Source organism: Amblyomma maculatum, chromosome 11 (genome assembly GCF_055883805.1).
Source record: "Amblyomma maculatum isolate TAMU_Amacu chromosome 11, ASM5588380v1, whole genome shotgun sequence".
NCBI lineage: Eukaryota > Metazoa > Arthropoda > Arachnida > Ixodida > Ixodidae > Amblyomma > Amblyomma maculatum.
The window spans coordinates 29303835-29321590 of record NC_139354.1 but is presented as its reverse complement, the minus strand read 5'-3'; the positions used below and the strand labels follow the sequence as shown (position 1 = coordinate 29321590).

Genomic DNA, 17756 nt, shown 5'->3' with positions numbered 1-17756 from the left:
CACACACACGACCAAGTCCTTTGAGAAACGTCACCCAGCGAGAAACAGCAGAAATATTGGCAAAATGAATAAGAGCACAATTAAATCCCACCGTTTTCGTTGATTCTATGGCGCAATATATTAGCGCTACAGATTTGAACACCGAAATAAATAGGTTCAACTTCACTTTTTAATACTTTTATACTTTTGTTTTTAATTCACAACCAACTAATACAGTATCAACATATTCTCTGTGGATGTGTTTCTCTCTAGGTTGCGTTATGTGGTGTTTTTTAGCCTAAATAGCCGTAAAACCAGTCGCGAACGCAATCGGTTCTCGGGGTTCACGCTCGCACAATACAACAACGTTCACCGTAATCTTGTCCTTCTTTCGTAGGTATGTCTTACTATTAGGTTGCGTTCAGAAACGCTTCTGGGTTGAAATTGCATTGTAACTCGCTGACAGAAAACCAGTGAGGATAAAGGAGTTGCGGGACCCTACAGCTCAGATATCGGAAATACACTTGTAAAATAGGGAGGGGAAATCGCCCCTCAATGTGCAGAGGAAGGGAAAAAAAAGGACGGAATGTGGCTACTGTGGGGGAACGGTGGAGGTTATGATGCGGATGGAAAAAAAGTACAAGCTGATGGTGGTTGGTAAGAAAAAACTCGGCCGGTGCCTACTGTGGAAGACGCAGGTTCAAGCAGCCAATCAGCTTTCGCATTACAATGCGCTCAGCCGGTAGCTGCCTTAGCGCTGCAATTTTTATATCAGTCCGGTAAAATAATGCAGCTGACTTTCATATTTTTTTCTTAAATTTCACTAGGGCCGTCACTAAACCTTGCGACTCTGAGGAGCTAACAACTACAACTACTGCAAGAAACACCCATTTACTAAGTATCTCTAATGTGCGATATATATGTACGGACGCGACAGTCGTCCCAGTACGCACCATGCACGTAAACAACAATGACCTCATGAGTAACTTTGTGCATCGTTATTGTCGCAAAAACAGTGCATACACTTAGCGAGCGTTGTGACAATGGTCGATTGAGGTAAGCCATTGCAGAAACTTGTAGACGCAAGTACGGAGAACTAGAATAAATAGGCGGCGCAGCGGGCGATGTCCGCGCGTCTCCAGCGGCGCCGCCTTTTGCGCCTGTTTTCAAGGGAGTGCGATTGCAGCGCCGCCAGGAACGGGCCGATTGCCAGTGCGTTCCAGCGGCCGCGTCCTTTTTTCGCAGCAGCAAACCAAGCTCATCCATTTAGTTTGCGGATGAACTAATGGACGTCATAGGGACACGTACGATAGTGGGCGACGACAGTGCCGCTGCTTCCTTTGGCAATAGAATGAAGCGCACAATGGACAATATGCGCGCACACTGTAGGTACTTGTGAGGTCGAGTGCCCCTCTCTGAAAGCAGGCCCCCAAGTTACAGTGTTGCGATGACTGAAAACACGAGGTAAGCGCTGTGAGTCTGAACAACAATTAGAGGACTATGCTTCGAGGAGGCTGATCCCCCAGCACCCCCCCCCCCCCCCCCCCCCTTCCCGAAAAAAAGTTTGAGCACAACGCTGAGTGTACTAAAGTCTGGTGCCCTTATCGGTGCCCAAATTTTGCCTGAACTCAAGGGACAAAAGCGCCGCTATTTCTTCTTGCAAGCTAGCCGAGTGGTGCGGAAGAGATAAATCTATATGGCATTCGGAAAGTTTTTATGGAGGTTGCTATTTATGAAACTAGTGGAAAACTTAAAATCACTCTTGCACATGGGTTCGACATAATGATCACGGCGTCATGCACACGTCCACACTCATTCCGACCTTTATGGATGCGCTATCTGCTAGCACCGTCCATGTAAAGTTTATTGCTCTATATGTGCTTTGGCTGGCCTGAGGGTAAAGAGATAACAGGGCTTAGCTGCCTCGAATGTGGCTAGCTATGGCAGGAGGAGAGTCACGATGGCCTCGGTACAGGAGTGGGAGGGTTTGTTATCTTCTCGTGCGCTTCCAATGAGGCAGATATATTTTCGTAGGCTGTGGTGCTAGAGTTCCAGATGTCACTAAAGGAAATGAATGGCACCTCTTAATCGTGCGAAATACCGATGAGAAAATATGCGAAGTTAATAGCATTGTCACTCGTACTGGGACAATTTCTTCATCAATCAGCGAATAAAAGGGGCAGACTGAGACAAATGCTTGGTGGCAACAGTAAAATGGCGCAAAAGCTCAGTGTGGAACAAAGGCCAGTCGGTAGAGGTCGCTAAACAGCAACACAGATAGCAGCAGGACGATTTTTACTGCGCTAGTGTTTACCATGCATCGATACCAGTTTCAGCAATTTTCTTCTGATCGAAGGTATTTGCAGTACAATGGACTCTTCTCCTAGTCTTAACTCAATTGCAATATTTTAAATGTTAGACAACGGTTGAATACTGAACATATTGATAGAAACCGCCTAATTAGATTACAATATGTATCATAATTTTGCTTCTAAAAGTGTCCTCCGCCCAAAAGAAGTTATTAGGACTATGGAAAATGAAAAGTGTGCATTTTCTGAAAATAACATGGAAAAACTGTTAGCCTGCCGAGGAAGGGTCTGCAAATTTATTAATTGCTGTAGTGCAGTTAAACATTTGACGAAAAATTACCTGAGATAAACTGTTTCCCAGAATCTGCCCAGAATGCCTGGGTATATGTTCAGGATCAGCATTCATCGTGTCTGTTTTCGTGAAGCCAGCGGTTGTCCTGTACTTCCATATGTTTATTAACGCGGACGATTGGAAAAATTGGTGAATAACCATCAAGAAACGGCGACCGATGGAAGTTAATTTCCTGTCGCAAAATCAACAATAACAAAACTTGAACAGTTAGGGCTCGTTCTGTTTCTTTTGAGTACCACTACATGTCTCACCGGAGAAAAAAAAAACTGTTGCCAGCAATAAAAGTCACCCATTGACTGAAGAGAGAGATATGCACCAGTGGAGACGTGACAACTGTAAGTTTTGATGCATCCTCACTGTTTGTGGGTTTCTACCTCTAGACACCTTCGGAAAAACATCCGACCACGAGATAGGTGACCCTAATAGATACCCCTGTATGCAGTCAGACATGTAGGAGTCCACAAACACAGCCATGAGGGTATGACACACAACACAATAAAAAGGCATCGGCAACTTCTAATCCTGTCGCACAACATATAATGCAAGTTTATGTCCCTGTTAATTTTGTCCCTCACTTTCTTGCTGCGCTACTTTCGCAATTTACCTGCCTCACAAGCTGCAATAGTTACTCTATCAATAAAAATTGTCTTGCCTATTGCTACGTTAAAAACAAATCGGGGGATATGCCTAATAATAGGATGCAACAGCATAACTGCCTGCCGTTCGCGTCGCCTTCCTGATCCTTCTCGTACATGCATTTCGCTACTCGCACACTCACTAGTCCTTGAACGTGTGTCTTTGTTGTCTAGACGCACTCACTAGACATAGATACGAAGCCCCGCTTTAACCGTGCCGTACTAGCGTGTCTGCGTCCTCACTGGAAATCAAATCGCACCCTTAAAGGTGCATTTCTGTGTCTATAACTCACACCCTATGTAAGTTGTGCATTGAATACTAATGCACCCTTTTAACGGGTGCGGTGCTGCTTTCTGCACCGAAATAAAAGGGTATTGGTACTTCAGTACACCCCTTCCGGAGGGTGTGAAATATGACACAAAGAGCGCTTTTAAGGGTGTGATTTGGTTTAGAGTGTACGAGTAACGTGTCTGGCTCATGATCCAAGGGTCGATCCCCATCTCCCAAGAAAGCATCCCGAAACGGCAGCACCTGCGACGTCACCTGGTCTCGTGACGTCATGCAACCCGAGGCCCAATAAGTACCCGGCCATGTCTCCTGCCAACTACTCCTTGCCACAGTCATGGCCATGAATTTTCGCTCACTACGCGGCGACGTCGTATCTTCCTTAAAGCGCATTCTTAACGTTAACGCTATCACGTTAGAAGTCCTTTAAACCTTGGGTAGAGCGTTGATATTGCAGCTTGGTCAAAATATTTTCCGCTTTTGATTGCAGGCGTGGGTTACAAACTGACGATGGTCAAGGTTCCAAACGTATTCAACTTGAATGGAGTACACGCCTTGGTCAAACAAACTGCTCCCATGGCGGAAGTGGATGAAGACAAGCAAGAAGAAGCAGTCATTTCTCTGCACACGCTGGATCATAAGCAGTTCCCGCCCATGTTCCAGGCACTGGAGAGCTCGGCCGGCAGTCTGGGAATCGCTAAGATGGGCGTCACCGTAGCATCAATGAAGGACGTGTACCTCAAGTGAGTTGAGGACGTGCTTAGTGAGATCGCATGTTGTTCAAGTGAACAGATGTCTGCATCGATCCCGGTTCTTCTGATTACATACCCAGAGAAAATGAGCGGAGAGGCAATAGAGAGATTTAGCATACCGGGATCCGCAATCCACCACCGTGACCCTCTACCGCTCATGGGCGGGGCGTACAAGCTGATTGGTTCCAATGCGGCAGGTCTGTGTGCCGACATCCAGTATGTGGCGCCATCTATCGGCATCAAATTGATCTGGGCATGCGCAGTGGAACGCGCGGTGGCGGATCTCGGTAGCGGATCGCGGATCACGGTGTGCTAAATCTCTCTAATGACTATTAGTCAACGTGCACTGCCAAAAGAGCTCGTGTGCTTTGAAATCACGGCTGAGCGTCAGCTTTTACACGCCTGGGCTGACCTAATTTCTGGGAGAAACATGTGAGTCGGAGATTTGTAATTAGAGATTAATTGCGCATTACCATCTGTCCAACATCAACCGTACGGCTCCAAATGAAAGACATACAGCTCTCACACGAACTCTGTAGTTGAAAAATTTTTCCATCTTCGGGCTTTCAACCGCGGGACTGTGGGAACTGACCGGGGCAAATACCTCTACCAACTGAGCTAACCGGGATAGCCAGCATATAATATTGCCGAGCAAGTGTGAAACATTCAACAATTCGAAGGAAGAAATGCGTTGGTTCTGTGGGTAGGAGAATTTATTCGAAAGGCGCAGTAGATTTGTAATAAAGAAGCAATTAAATAATGGCTATAATGCTGCATAAATCTCATGTCGTGAACTAGGCAGTAAACTGAGATTCTGGGCCCTTATCTTATTAACGCCATTTCGTTCAACAACCCAATTTGCCGAAAATCCGACGTATTGTGAGCGAAAAATTTCGGGCAAGGTACAGGCAGGTGGCAGGACGGAGCACATGATTTGTGGGTGGCTTGTGTGACGTCAGAATATTACATGACATGACAGGAGCTGCCAACTTGAGCTGTTTTGAGATGCGAGATTGAGCTTGTAGTCGAACCAACCGGCCCCTGCTTATACACTCTAATCAAAATTCCCCCTTAAATGTGCATTTACGTGGCTATAACTCATAGTCTCCAGCAAGGGTTCATGAGGTTCTGATGCACCTTTTTGTAGGGTGCACCGATGCATGCTGCACCCATTAAAATGTAATGTAGCTTTTCTGTAGGTTGGGTTGAAAAGGGCGCGACTTTCTTTACTGCGTAGGCAATGTAGGCATGTTGGTACGACGTCTGTGATAGCTTACGTCTGAATGCTAATGAGCGCCCTGTCGAAAAAAACTACAGAACTCCGTCAAAAATACGACAAAACATCCTGTAGTTCTGTCGTAATCATCAGCTTTTTCTGTAGTTCTGTAGTACTTTTCTGTAGTTGTATAGTTTTTCTGTAGTATATTTCTATTGTCTGTATTTCTGTAGCACTTTTCTGTTGTAACTACAAAAATTTCTGACGTTACAACAGAATGTTTTGTTGTCACAACAGGTTTCCCGTCAAAAATCCCACAGAAATTTTGTCGTAACATCAGAAAATTTTCTGTAATTTTTTCCGACTGGGCGTGTGAAATAATAACGGCACAGTTTAAAAAACTAGTCATTAAACGACAAATTTATTGTGCGCGAGCTAGGACCCGGCGAGCAGGAGCCATAAATTAACAAGTCGTACCCTTAAGACGGAGCATGACCCCACACATTTTATTTCCGTGTTTAGAATAAACCTGGACTGGGCACCGGGAGGAAAACAACGTGAGCAAGCCGTGAATGGTAAGTCACCTCAACGGGCACGCAACGGAACGACGTGAAAACTACTGCCGCAAACCATTCCAATCTCTATTTGTTTTTGTGTTTTTTTTTTGATAGCCGCCGGCACGCGTTATCACTCTTATTCTGACGCGTGAATCAATTCTGTATTCTTTGTTCATGCATGTTGTCGCGAGACGCAGCTTTATCCGTTTATTTGTCGCGCAAGACGCACCGAGATACGTGTCGAATATTCCGGCCACTCGCGTGTATTTCTGCAATGTTCCAGGTTATGCTAGTCACCGTTTGCGGCTTTATCTAGATGCTTCTTCGAAACATTTAAACTGAACGTTGACGGGAACAATGGGCATTCTTAGTTCGAAGACCGACGAGCACATCTGCAGTTATCGTCACCGTCGATTCGCTTATTTCTTTTGCGGGCGCAAATCAGCCCAATACTCGTTCAAGTGTAACGCCAGTGTCTTAGTTCGTGACTTCTGGGTTTGTCACCATTACATGTCACTATTGACAACATTGGCCATGTAACACAAGAAGTCTTTCCAGCCCTCTTTGCCCCTACAAGACAAAGCTATTCTGATGGCACTGCTACTGTGGATATGTGTTTTGTGGCCAGTAGCACCACCAGAGTGAACCGCTGATGTTTAGCTCTTTAATTAGTGAGTCTTGATCCACATTGTGCTTGTGTGACGACTGACCCCTTGTTCAGGTTGATTGCCACTCTTCCAAGAATAGCTTTAGAACACTAAGAAACGTCGTCGCACGGTCACTGATACCGCATCTCACAGTCAAGAGACCGTGTTGGGCTACTGTGAAGCCCTTATAAAGCGTTGCACTCACCACCACAAAGAGGGTGTTGAGCGCCAGCCGCGTTCATACGTGATACACTCTCGCCCGCACTAGAAGCAACTCCAAATGCGCCTTTTCCAAGAAAGCCGGATTGCGTTTGTTCCTAACATCAACCTAGAAATGAAAACATCCGAACATTACCTATTATCACGTGCGCGTACGTCACTGCTGTAGGAGGGCCTTCATGGTAGTATTCAATGAGGGGGACCCAGCTGGAGTAATCCTGCACGTGCAGCGGCCGCTCAACCGACGTGCTGGGGTTCTGAGTGTAGTTCGAAACAGTTCTATAAAACCGATCGTTTTCTTTGAGCTTTTTACATATTTCTGTTTTAAATCCACGAGGCAGGTGTCGGCGCACTCTTTGCGAATCGGTTGTGCAGAAATGCGCACATGATGTACAGGGTCGATCACACTTAGCGGGAGCGCGCGCGCGCGCGCACGCACGCACGCACGCACACACACACACACACACACACACACACACACACACACACACACACACACACACACACACACACACACACACACACACACACACACACACACACACACACACACACACACACACACACACACACACACACACACACACACACACACACACACACACACACACACACACACACACACACACACACACACACACACACACACACACACACACACACACACACACACCTGCAGAGCGCCATTGCGTTAACCCGGGCCACGAATTAGTGCACAGTGATGCACGAGAGGAGGCACCTCGAGGTCGTGCTTAGTGTCGTTTGCCACTCGGCATCAGTTTTCTATGGGTTCGGGCGTTAAGACTGACGTTGTACTTGAAAAGCCGCAATTCTGGGACATCTTTTTATTGTGAGATATTATAAGATGCTGTATATAAATGTTGAAGGTAACCTTATAAGCTCCCGACGCGTGGCTGAAACTTTCGTTTAAAGTTCTTCCTGAGCTCTTTGGTGGGTAGGTAACATTGCCACAAAAAGCCGATGAGCTGTGTTTTCCAAAATAATTGTGAGCCAACTGTAGAGCACTGTAAGATACCTATTATTAACACATGGATGGAAATGATATAAGCTTGCAATGTCTGATAAGATTTTGCTTTTAAAGTTTTTTCTGCGCTAGCAAGAAATAAGTCAGGCTCCCATAAAAAACCAATGCAGCGTATTTTTGAAAATTTGTAGCGAAACCTAATTGTCTGTCGGGGTAAAATCAGCGCATATATTGTTTGTTATCATGCGTTGAAAATTAACGTACGAGAACTCTTTCCTTGAAAAAAATCAAAAATTTCTAAGCATGTGTAGAGCTCAATTTTTTTCACAGATGACTACTATATAAACGAAAAATTAACTAAATTTTAAAATAGTGATTTTCTTATTAGTAGCACCACAATACGTTTGGAAACCGAAGACAGTAGACATAGAAAGTAACCTTAATTTGTATATTTTAAAAGTCGACAATGGGTCTCAAGAGACCACTCTTCAAAAATAAAAAAGAACTTTTTTGAAATCTAGTTAACTTAGAATCCCCACGTTACCCGTTTGTAAACTTTTGTTACTGATGTTTACAATGCTGCGAACAGAGCGCTGGCCGGGTCTGTTATCCGCACAAGAAGTTAACGTGGTTTAAACGACAATATGACGTGCATTGACCTCATTTCAAGAATGTGAAATGCGAAGAAGCGGACTCCGTTAACGATCTTGCAAATGCAGATCTTTGACACTCGGTATTTGGAACGACAATGCCAAATTAAGAAAATTTACAACCCTGGCTAGACTTCAATGCTGACAGGCCTTTAACTTCGCCGCATACGTCCATGAATACGTCCGCATACGTTCACCGCATACGTCCATAAACCATGAATAAAAAGACATAACTGTCTATTAACTGAGCTCTATCACGCAGACTCATCGAAAAAAGTTATGGATGGCGTCCCTGCTGAAGAAATTTTGTTTCTTTCAGTCTCAGTGATTGCACCGCCGCGGTTGCACAATGGTTATGGTGCCTAATTACTGTGCCGGATTACCCGGGTTCGAACCCGACCGCCGGCAGCAGCGTTTAGATGGGGACGAAACGGAAAGGCGTCCGTGTGCTGTGCGACGTCAGTGCATGGTAATATCCCCGCGTGTTCATCATTACTCCATGGCACTGCTCCTCTTCCTCTCTTTCTGCTTTCACTCCCACTTTTCTCCCTTCCCTAACTCGCGGCTCAGGTGTCGACAGAATAAAGTGTATAGTTCGCACCGTGGCTATTAGACTACAATTATATACGATTCACATCTACAGTCTGCTAAGATATCTGAATCGCTTTCAAGACTAAAATCTGCAAAAATTGATAAAACGTTATTAGTTGTAGGTAGCCCACCAAGAGCCAAACGGAGCTACATTCCAAGCATGTCCGAGACATGAAACCACATTCCCCTCTACATCAGTCATAACATAGGGCAAACTAACCCTGGGCTATGAGATGTGTACAGGGGTGTAAGGCAGGGGCGCCCTGGCTCAATCGGGATCATGCACGCTATAAAGGTAACCGTGCTTCTACGCACATCTCGCCCCTAGAATGAGGGCGATAGTAGAAGCATAATTACCTATTTCAATGTTCTGGGGCGCGATGCGTGTAGGAGCACAATTACCTAAAGTATGTATGATCATGATTGGAACAGAGCGTCCTTACCTTTCGCAGTGCTGCAAACAGCTGAGACGGAGCAGATTATGCCGCCTTCGGGGCCGTGAACCAGGCGAGTGATGGTGACATCGATGTCACTTATACGCGCAGAAAGGAAAAATTGTTGCTGCGATCTTTCTCTTATGCGCTCAAGTACCGATTCAACACTCGATTAAGCGTTTGTTTTCGGTAATGTCCACCAATTAGCGGTGGTTCCACCTCGTTCCGTGGCCTCGTTTTCCGTAGAGAGTGACATCGCCAACGTCTGCCAGCCCTTCGTCAAGACACCAAGCTCTTGGCGCTGCTTTTATGCCCTGTGGGTCAAGCGACTGCTCTACCTGGCGAGAAGCTGGGGATTCCTGCTGTCCGTCTTCGTGCTGCCTTTGTTGCTTCTCCTCCTCGTGATAGCCATTGCGCCGATACCGTCCACGAAGGACAAGGACAATGTGCCCGTGGGAACAACGCTGCCCATCGAGTTGAGCTTGGCTACCCACTACCCTGACAGCACCGTCTTCGTCGAGCAGGGACCAGGTCAGGACAGCGTCAGCGCCGCACTTCGGGTGCTGGTCGAGTCGCAAGGCTGCAGCGCCCGCTTCGCTGCTAACGTCACCACGGAGCTGCGCCAAGAATACATACTCGACTTCGGCCACTATATGAGCACCTACCCCATGGCGGTCGCTTTTGAGTCCAACGTGTGAGTCACTCTGGCTTGTAGTGAATTGTGCTTTCGAGATTTCCTGGCTCCGTATTCCGAGTCTACGGCGTTTTCAAAAGTGTCGTAAGCTGCCTGACCTCGAGTACTTACTTTCAGTTCCGGCGTTTCAACCAATCAGATGATTCCATGTCAGGGAGATAGCACTTCTGGAAAAGACGCAAACTCGAAGTAAGGACCCTGCAGTGTGTGGAGAGATAATACAGCGGTATTCAATGGCATCTGCCTGGGCGTAGTCTTACGGTAACAAAGCAAATGTTTAGAGCTTTTCGAAAATATCGCAAATGAAGGAAAAGAATCCTTGACCCTGTATCCGCCCAACATCTGTGCAGAACCTTTCAATTAGCTTCAGAGTACAGGCTTGAAGATTTAACGCGACATATAGCTAAGGCTGTACATATAGGCTGTACGCGACATATAGCATCTTACCTGTACTCACCTATGGGGCTGAAACGTGGAGGCTAACCAAGAGAGTTCTACTTAAGTTGAGGACAACCCAGAGGGCTATGGAACGAAAAATGGTAGGGGTAACATTAAGAGATAGGAAGCGTGCAGAGTGGGTCAGAGAAATAACTCATGTTACTGACATTCTAGTGGAAATTAAGAAGAAATGGGCATGGGCAGGACATGTAGTGCGAAGAGAGGATAACCGATGGTCGCATAGGGTAACAAACTGGATTCCAAGGGAAGGAAAGCGTAGCAGGGGGCGGCAGAAAGTTAGGTGGGCGGATGAGATTAAGAAGTTCGCAGGAGTCAAGTGGATGCAGCTAGCACAGAACCGGGTTAATTGGAGAAATATGGGAGAGGCCTTCACCCTGCAATGGGTAGGCTGATGCTGCTGCTGATGATGATGATAGCTAAAGGCTCCTACAGATACCCGACGTCGGTGTTTTGTGCTAAATATCACGGGTATGCCGTTAGCAGGCCGTATACTTAGCAAGAAGCACGGCCTGGCACTGATTGATCAGCGAATTCTGTGACGTCACGAGACGATATGAGATGACCGTGTTCATACGTCGTGCCACCTCGGGTTTACCTTTGATACGGGTGGGCGACTATTAGTCGTGGAACCCATGCTTTCAAGAACCTTGGAAACCGAGTTAGACTAGCTGGCTCTAGGCCCCGCATGCACTTAGTACGACTTGGTTAAAGCATAAGTACGCCTAAGTACGCTGAAAACAGGCGCTCAATTTACACAGGTGGCGTTTATTTCACACCGCCATAATAACGTATGCATGGCACATTTAACTTACAAAACATGATTTAATACTTAGTTACTTAGTTTTATTGTTTCTATTCATCTTGCACTGCTTTGTAGAGGCCCGGTATTCTCTTCAAGCCCTGGTGCAGAATGTCATCACTAAATGTATGAAATGCTATACCGGACACAACATACGTATATTTGTGTCATGAAATTAGCAATGGCAGAATAATTTTGATGGCTGCACGAGGCGTTCTGAAGTAACCAATTAGAATAATTCAAAACCTCGGTTAAAATGCTAGTAGCTGCACATGCTAGCATGTTTTACAGTGAAAATCAGTTTCCGTTACGCAACGCAGGTATTCCATAGAAGGTAGCGCACTTGAGGGCATACTACTCTCTTTTTACTCCCTTGTGAGCTTATTCGTGCTCGGAGTGTAGAGATCACTCGTTTTAGGTAAATTTGACAAAACATTGGGTAGAATTTTGTGTTTCGTATAAAGCAACCTGAACCATTTGTAACCTGGCATTGTTGATGGCCAAATGTACATGATCTGCAGATGTCGATTCGCATGCTTCCGTAATCAATCGACCATGCACGCGTAGAACAGAGAACTTGGACTGCATGAAAAAGTGGGGAGAAAATCGTTTCCTAAATAATGGAACACATAGCTTCATGAGTAACAGAGAGAAACTTAAGGGCTCGTCTTGATTGCTAGAAATGGACTGGGCAGTGGTAAGATGCCCGACTACTGTGCCGGAGTTCCCGGGTTCGAACCCGACCGCGGCTGCTGCGTTTCGATGGAGGCGAAACGAAGTGGCGTCCGTGTGCTGTGCGATGTCAGCGCACGTTAAAGATCACCAGGTGGTCGAAATTACTCCGTAGCCATCCACTACGGCTCCTCTTTCTCTCTTTCCTCTTTCATTCACACCTTCCTCCCTTCCCTTACGGCGCGGTTGACCGTGTGCGATATTTCACGCAACACCATTAAATAGATTTAGCTTGCCGTGATCCGCGATCCGCCACCGTGACTCTCTACCGCGCTTGGGCGAGGCGCTCAAGCTGATTGGTCCCGACGCGGCAGGTCTGTGTGCCGACATCCAGTATGTGGCGCCATCTATCGGCGTTAAAAGGTGTCTGGGCATGCGCAGTGGAACGCGTGGTGGCGGATCACGGTAGCGGATCGCGGATCACGGTAAGCTAAAACTCTCTATTATTTCCGACACACCGTGCCGACAACTACAACGATCATCATGACGGCGATGGATTTTCGGCAGAAGCCATCTATTTCTCTGAATGTCGCTATTGCATGTCCGTCTTCGCAGGGTGCGGGTGATATCGAACCCGACGCTTCCCTTAACGCTACCGCTGGCGATCAACCTCGTTGATTCGGCCGAGCTACGCTCGAGTACGGCCCAGCCTCTGGCGCGCATCGACGCCACCATCGCGTATATCATACTTCCGAGGTGGAAAAGCATGTTCGAGGGCATTCTCTTGCACATGGTGGTCATGGTGTACTGGCCCGCGCTGCCGGCACTCTCGTACACACTGGCATTCGCGGGCTTCGCCGCCTTCCCAGTCGCTGAGCGTCTGGACGGCGCCCGGGACGTTCAGCTGATGACTGGGATCTCGGGAGCCTTCTTCATCGCCTCGCACGCCCTCTTCGATCTTGTGCACTACGTCATTGTCATGGGCCTTTGGTGCCTGCTGCATTTCTATTTCTCGGACTACGGGCTCGGGACGGCTGGTAAGTCAGCTATTTGCGCCTCTGTGCGCAGTGTTTCCTTTGGCTTTGAAACGGAACGGCCAACAAATTTGATCACTGTGTTGTTTTATTTCTCCATTTTTACTTATTTCGAGCGTCTCTTTTTTAACGCGTATTTATTTCTGCTAAGAATTGATATGACCTTGCGAAAAAACGAGGGGCTCTAAGGCAGTGAACTGCTCTCCTCTTCGTGGAGGCTTCGCGCCTTAGTTGGGGGTTAATATAGGGAGCGAAAATAAAAAAACAACATTATACACAACAGAAAATAGCCAAACACAAAGAAATGCATGTAAATATTTAAATATGACACAAAATACGGAACGTTCTAGAGCGGAAGCTCTACTGTTCGGGCTACAACTCCAGAGTTCACCGGATGCCAGCGAATGACCTTCAAGGCCTTGCAAGGTCAAATTAGGACCTTGCAAGGTCAAATTAGTATTTTTGGTGGTGATTTAGCCTAATCACGTGTATTGTTTTCGCATTAAAGGAAGACATCGAAGCTAAGTGGCTTCCAACCGGTCGGGTTAAATCTCGGGTACTCTGGTTCAGTAGCCGAGCGTCTTAACCATTTGTGGTTAAAATGTGGTTAACCATGGAGTTATCGAAATAGGCGATTTCACTTGTATACCAATGTTTAAGTAGGGTAAGACCGCCTCTTCTGCGCCGCTCCGTACGTACGCGTTCATTCGTCCATCGCTCGTCCATAATTACGATTATTTTATGATGCATGTGAAACTGCTCGTTTAGGACCAGGGGCGGTCAATTTTCGATGAATTGGTCCCCCACCTAAACCATCTATTTCTCTGAATGTCATATCGAAAGGAAATGAGGCCAAGCAAGGTCTTTCTAGAATAAATTTCTCGTCTGCAAGGTGGGGTGCAAACCGCCGTCACCCCATCGCTTCGCTTCCCTTCTTAAAACTATAATCATGGTAGCTCTATTCAGTGCAATGCTTACTAAACTATTCTTTATAATATGAGGCCCTTGAGCAGCCCACGAAGAACTTTATTCACTGAGTACTCCGCATGCTTTCACTAGTCATTAGTCGCGAGGCGGGGCATTGGTCGGCATGGAAATTAGTGTGCTGCTTTTTCACAGCTCGTGTTTGCGGGTTGTAAGCGCCGACTGCGGGATTATCAGTAAAATATATGTATGTGATTGCTATAAGGCCATTTCACTGTTGGCGCCTGCTGTCCGTAAATAGTCACTATAATAATTCACCCCAGAAGTGTTAGTCACCATACAATTAGTACTAATTGCTAATACTCGTCTGTAATTACTACCTACGAGCAGTATAATTAGTAATTCCCTTCCTGACGCATAACAGCCGCAGCTGCTTATGGGACATAAAACTCTATATAACTAATACTCTTCACCTTGGGCGTTCACCTTAGGATCAGTGTGCTGTCCCTTGCAAAGTCTGTCGCATCGACCGGCTTGAAGAAACCGGGATAACATTTTTAATACGGGCAGAAGTATCATTATAATCAATTTGTGGTGCTTTTTATCCTTTATTATCTTGCTATATAACTAGTGACTGGAATGTGACATGTCGCCCACTTTATGTAAAAAACTTGCCTCGCTGTTAGCAATGAGAATCGCATCTTACCAGGCATGTGCACTTTGCGACCTCTAGGCGGGGAACCTAACAGCAGTTCAGCCTTGACACTCTTCGCTGTCGGACGTTCGGTGAACCGAGTACATTACGCCGTGGTCATTTCCCTTGTTTTCAGGCTACATTTTCATGTCATTCGCTTGCCACGCGCCGTCGACGATCGGCATGGCCTACCTGTTGGCTGAGTGGGCAGTCTCAACAGGAAAGGCCATCGGCAGAATGATGATCATGGTGTACGCAGGCGGTAAGGCCAAGTTGAGCTGTCTGCGACATCTTTTAATCGCTTGGGAAACGCGAGATGCTGTAAGGTACTGCTAGGCGCATGTTGATGGGAATGAATTCAGTTTACTATGCGCACGAAAAATAAGCTTTTAAGGCGAAAGCCTTTATGGCCTCATCGTTGTCGTCAGCAAAAGTGTCACGCTTTTTGCGGCGGCTCTGATTGGTCGAGATGGGATGACGTCATGAAGGTCTCGACCAATCACAGAGCACCACCACAGTATACGCGAATGCATGCCTTATATGGCCATATGGCAATCAATGATCAAGTACTAATTAATTACCAATCAATTACCTACTAAGTATTTAATTAGTAACGCTTACCTAATTCAATCATTATTAAATGGCTAATTAATTCTGCGCACCCGGTAAAGTCAACCACACAACAGTAAACGTAGAACTGCGAAGATACAAGGAGTGTGATCTCGTCGCTTCCAAGTAGAATGCACTGATAAATGCACTCGCAAAATATGAAAGTAGTCGTTCACATTACTCGTAGCAGCATCCATCGCTACACGCGCAATAGTCGCGTAGCAGAATGCAGCACTCAGGTTTTCGCCTTTCATCACTTTCATCGCCAGAGTCTCCTCAAAATTTTAAAATCTCTTCCCGCGGTCCTAGTTAAATCTACCATAGAGAATCAATGGCCCCGGTTTCTTAAAAAATAACGGTATGGTCACTGGGAAATATTGCAAGATACTGTTATGAACATATTAATAGACACGGTCTAAGCTTCTGCCACCGGTTAATAATTATATGTTATTAACGATGCGCCACTAATGGTGCGCAAACTCCCAGACAGCCTTAGAGACAGTGGGGGTAGCTGTCTCGGTCTCAAGCGAGATGCCCTTGACTTGTGTGTCAACACAGCCGGAAGTCAACTACCTGTGGTGACTGGAGAGGGTGGCAGTTTGATGCCCAGCTTTCGCCGGTTTAAACCAGAGTAAGGCTCGAAGTCAGAAGCAACGAACAGAAACAAACTTTATACACAGCGAGAGACGATAGAGAGGAACATACGCTAACATTGAAAATACACAGACACGATGTTCACAGAAAAGCCTTGCTTTACAACACTGAATAATACAGGAGAGAGTCAAACAAACACCCAATTGTTCACCGGGCACTGTCACAGACCGACGTCTGGAAAGTCATGATGTGGCCATCCTGTAGACGAGCGCCGCTCCCTCGCAGATCTCCCAGGCTTGCCGAACCGCGGGTTGACCCCGGAAGCCGAGCAGTAGCACTTGCTAACTTACTGCAGCATTGGCTCAAACACTGGCTGGCTGGAACAACTGACGTGACCTCAGTAAATAGGGCGCGTCGCGTCTGTCTGTTACAAAGCGCCAAGGCCGCGGCGCGCTCTACGCGTAACTTTCGACCATTAACCGTCATTTAACTGCTCTCTCTTCCTTCGTTTCTTCGTTTGCTACTAAATTCGTTTGCTACTGGTTGAAAACATCCTTGAGAGACTCAGCCGCCAGCGAAATGGCGATGTGCGTTCTTGACAGCTACCGCCATCTGTTGCATACGCCTGTCACGAATATTAACTGCACATGGCCACCGAGATCAACTTCGGCTGCGCCAATCGCAGAGGCCAAGAACTGCGCATGCACAGCTGGGGCTGGTGGTTTGTTTTCAACCAGCGGAGAGGCGCGCATGCGCAGAGCGGCCTTGTGAAAAAGGCGGATTCCTCATAGTTCACTATACCTCATACGCACGTTCGAATCCGAAGTTGATCTCGGAGGCCATGTGCAGTTAATATTCGTGACAGGCGTATGCAACAGAGGGCGGTAGCTGTCAAGAACGCACATCGCTATTTCGCTGGCGGCTGAGTCTCTCAAGGATGTTTTCAACCAGTAGCAGACGAATTTTCAACCACTTCAAGACGGCGCCACATTTTGTGGAAAAGACGGATTGTGAGCATAATTTTGCAGCTGTGTTTGTGGCGTTTCCGTCTTTTTCTCCCTTAAGGTTGTCTCTCAGTGACCGTATTTGGTTGCTATAACCATGTAATGCGCTATGACAGCATTACTATAATGGTTTATTTTATTGCAGAAAACATGAAAAGCTGGTGATGCTGCGGCAGTCCAATATACGACGTATTGTTCGAAGCAGTATTGTTATAACCGGCTTTGACATTATGTATATTACGTCAAGCGCAGGATTGATGGCCATCACCGTTTCTGGGGCCCTTAATTCTATCCTGGACAGCGAAAATCATCGCTTGGTGCTCTATCTGTTCCCGCCTTACGCGTTGACTCAAGCTCTGTTTAAAATCACGGATGCTGACATGGCCGCCGAATCGTGCAAGCAGGCCATGGCCAAGCTGGGAAAAACGACCGATGGTGAGTGACGAAGTGTTCTCGCTAATCTTCTAGCTTTTGCGAGAGTTACCAACCCAGTCAAGCGCACGCCTAATTATGCGCACACAAACGCACACACAAACGAGATAAAGTTTCCTATTTCCCGAACCGCATTTCCCACCGTCTTTCTCCAGCCATGATCGCAGTAGAGGCCAGCCAGTCAATGAACGGGAAATAATCGAGCAAGATTTGTACCATCGCTTTTTCA

The 17756-nt window shown here is 46.6% G+C and overlaps 1 protein-coding gene across 1 annotated transcript in view; it reads left to right on the top strand.

Moving 5' to 3' along the window:
* Window positions 1-17538, top strand: part of LOC146173279 (ABC transporter A family member 2-like) — a 52120-nt gene extending 34582 nt beyond the window's left edge. Inside the window, exons 12-17 of the mRNA XM_084585168.1 lie at window positions 4052-4304; window positions 6052-6104; window positions 9859-10306; window positions 12852-13273; window positions 15025-15150; window positions 17348-17538. Coding sequence (XP_084441294.1) covers window positions 4052-4304; window positions 6052-6104; window positions 9859-10306; window positions 12852-13273; window positions 15025-15150; window positions 17348-17538 — 1493 coding nt within the window. The remainder of the gene's footprint in view (window positions 1-4051; window positions 4305-6051; window positions 6105-9858; window positions 10307-12851; window positions 13274-15024; window positions 15151-17347) is intronic.
* Window positions 17539-17756: the final 218 nt, after the last annotated feature.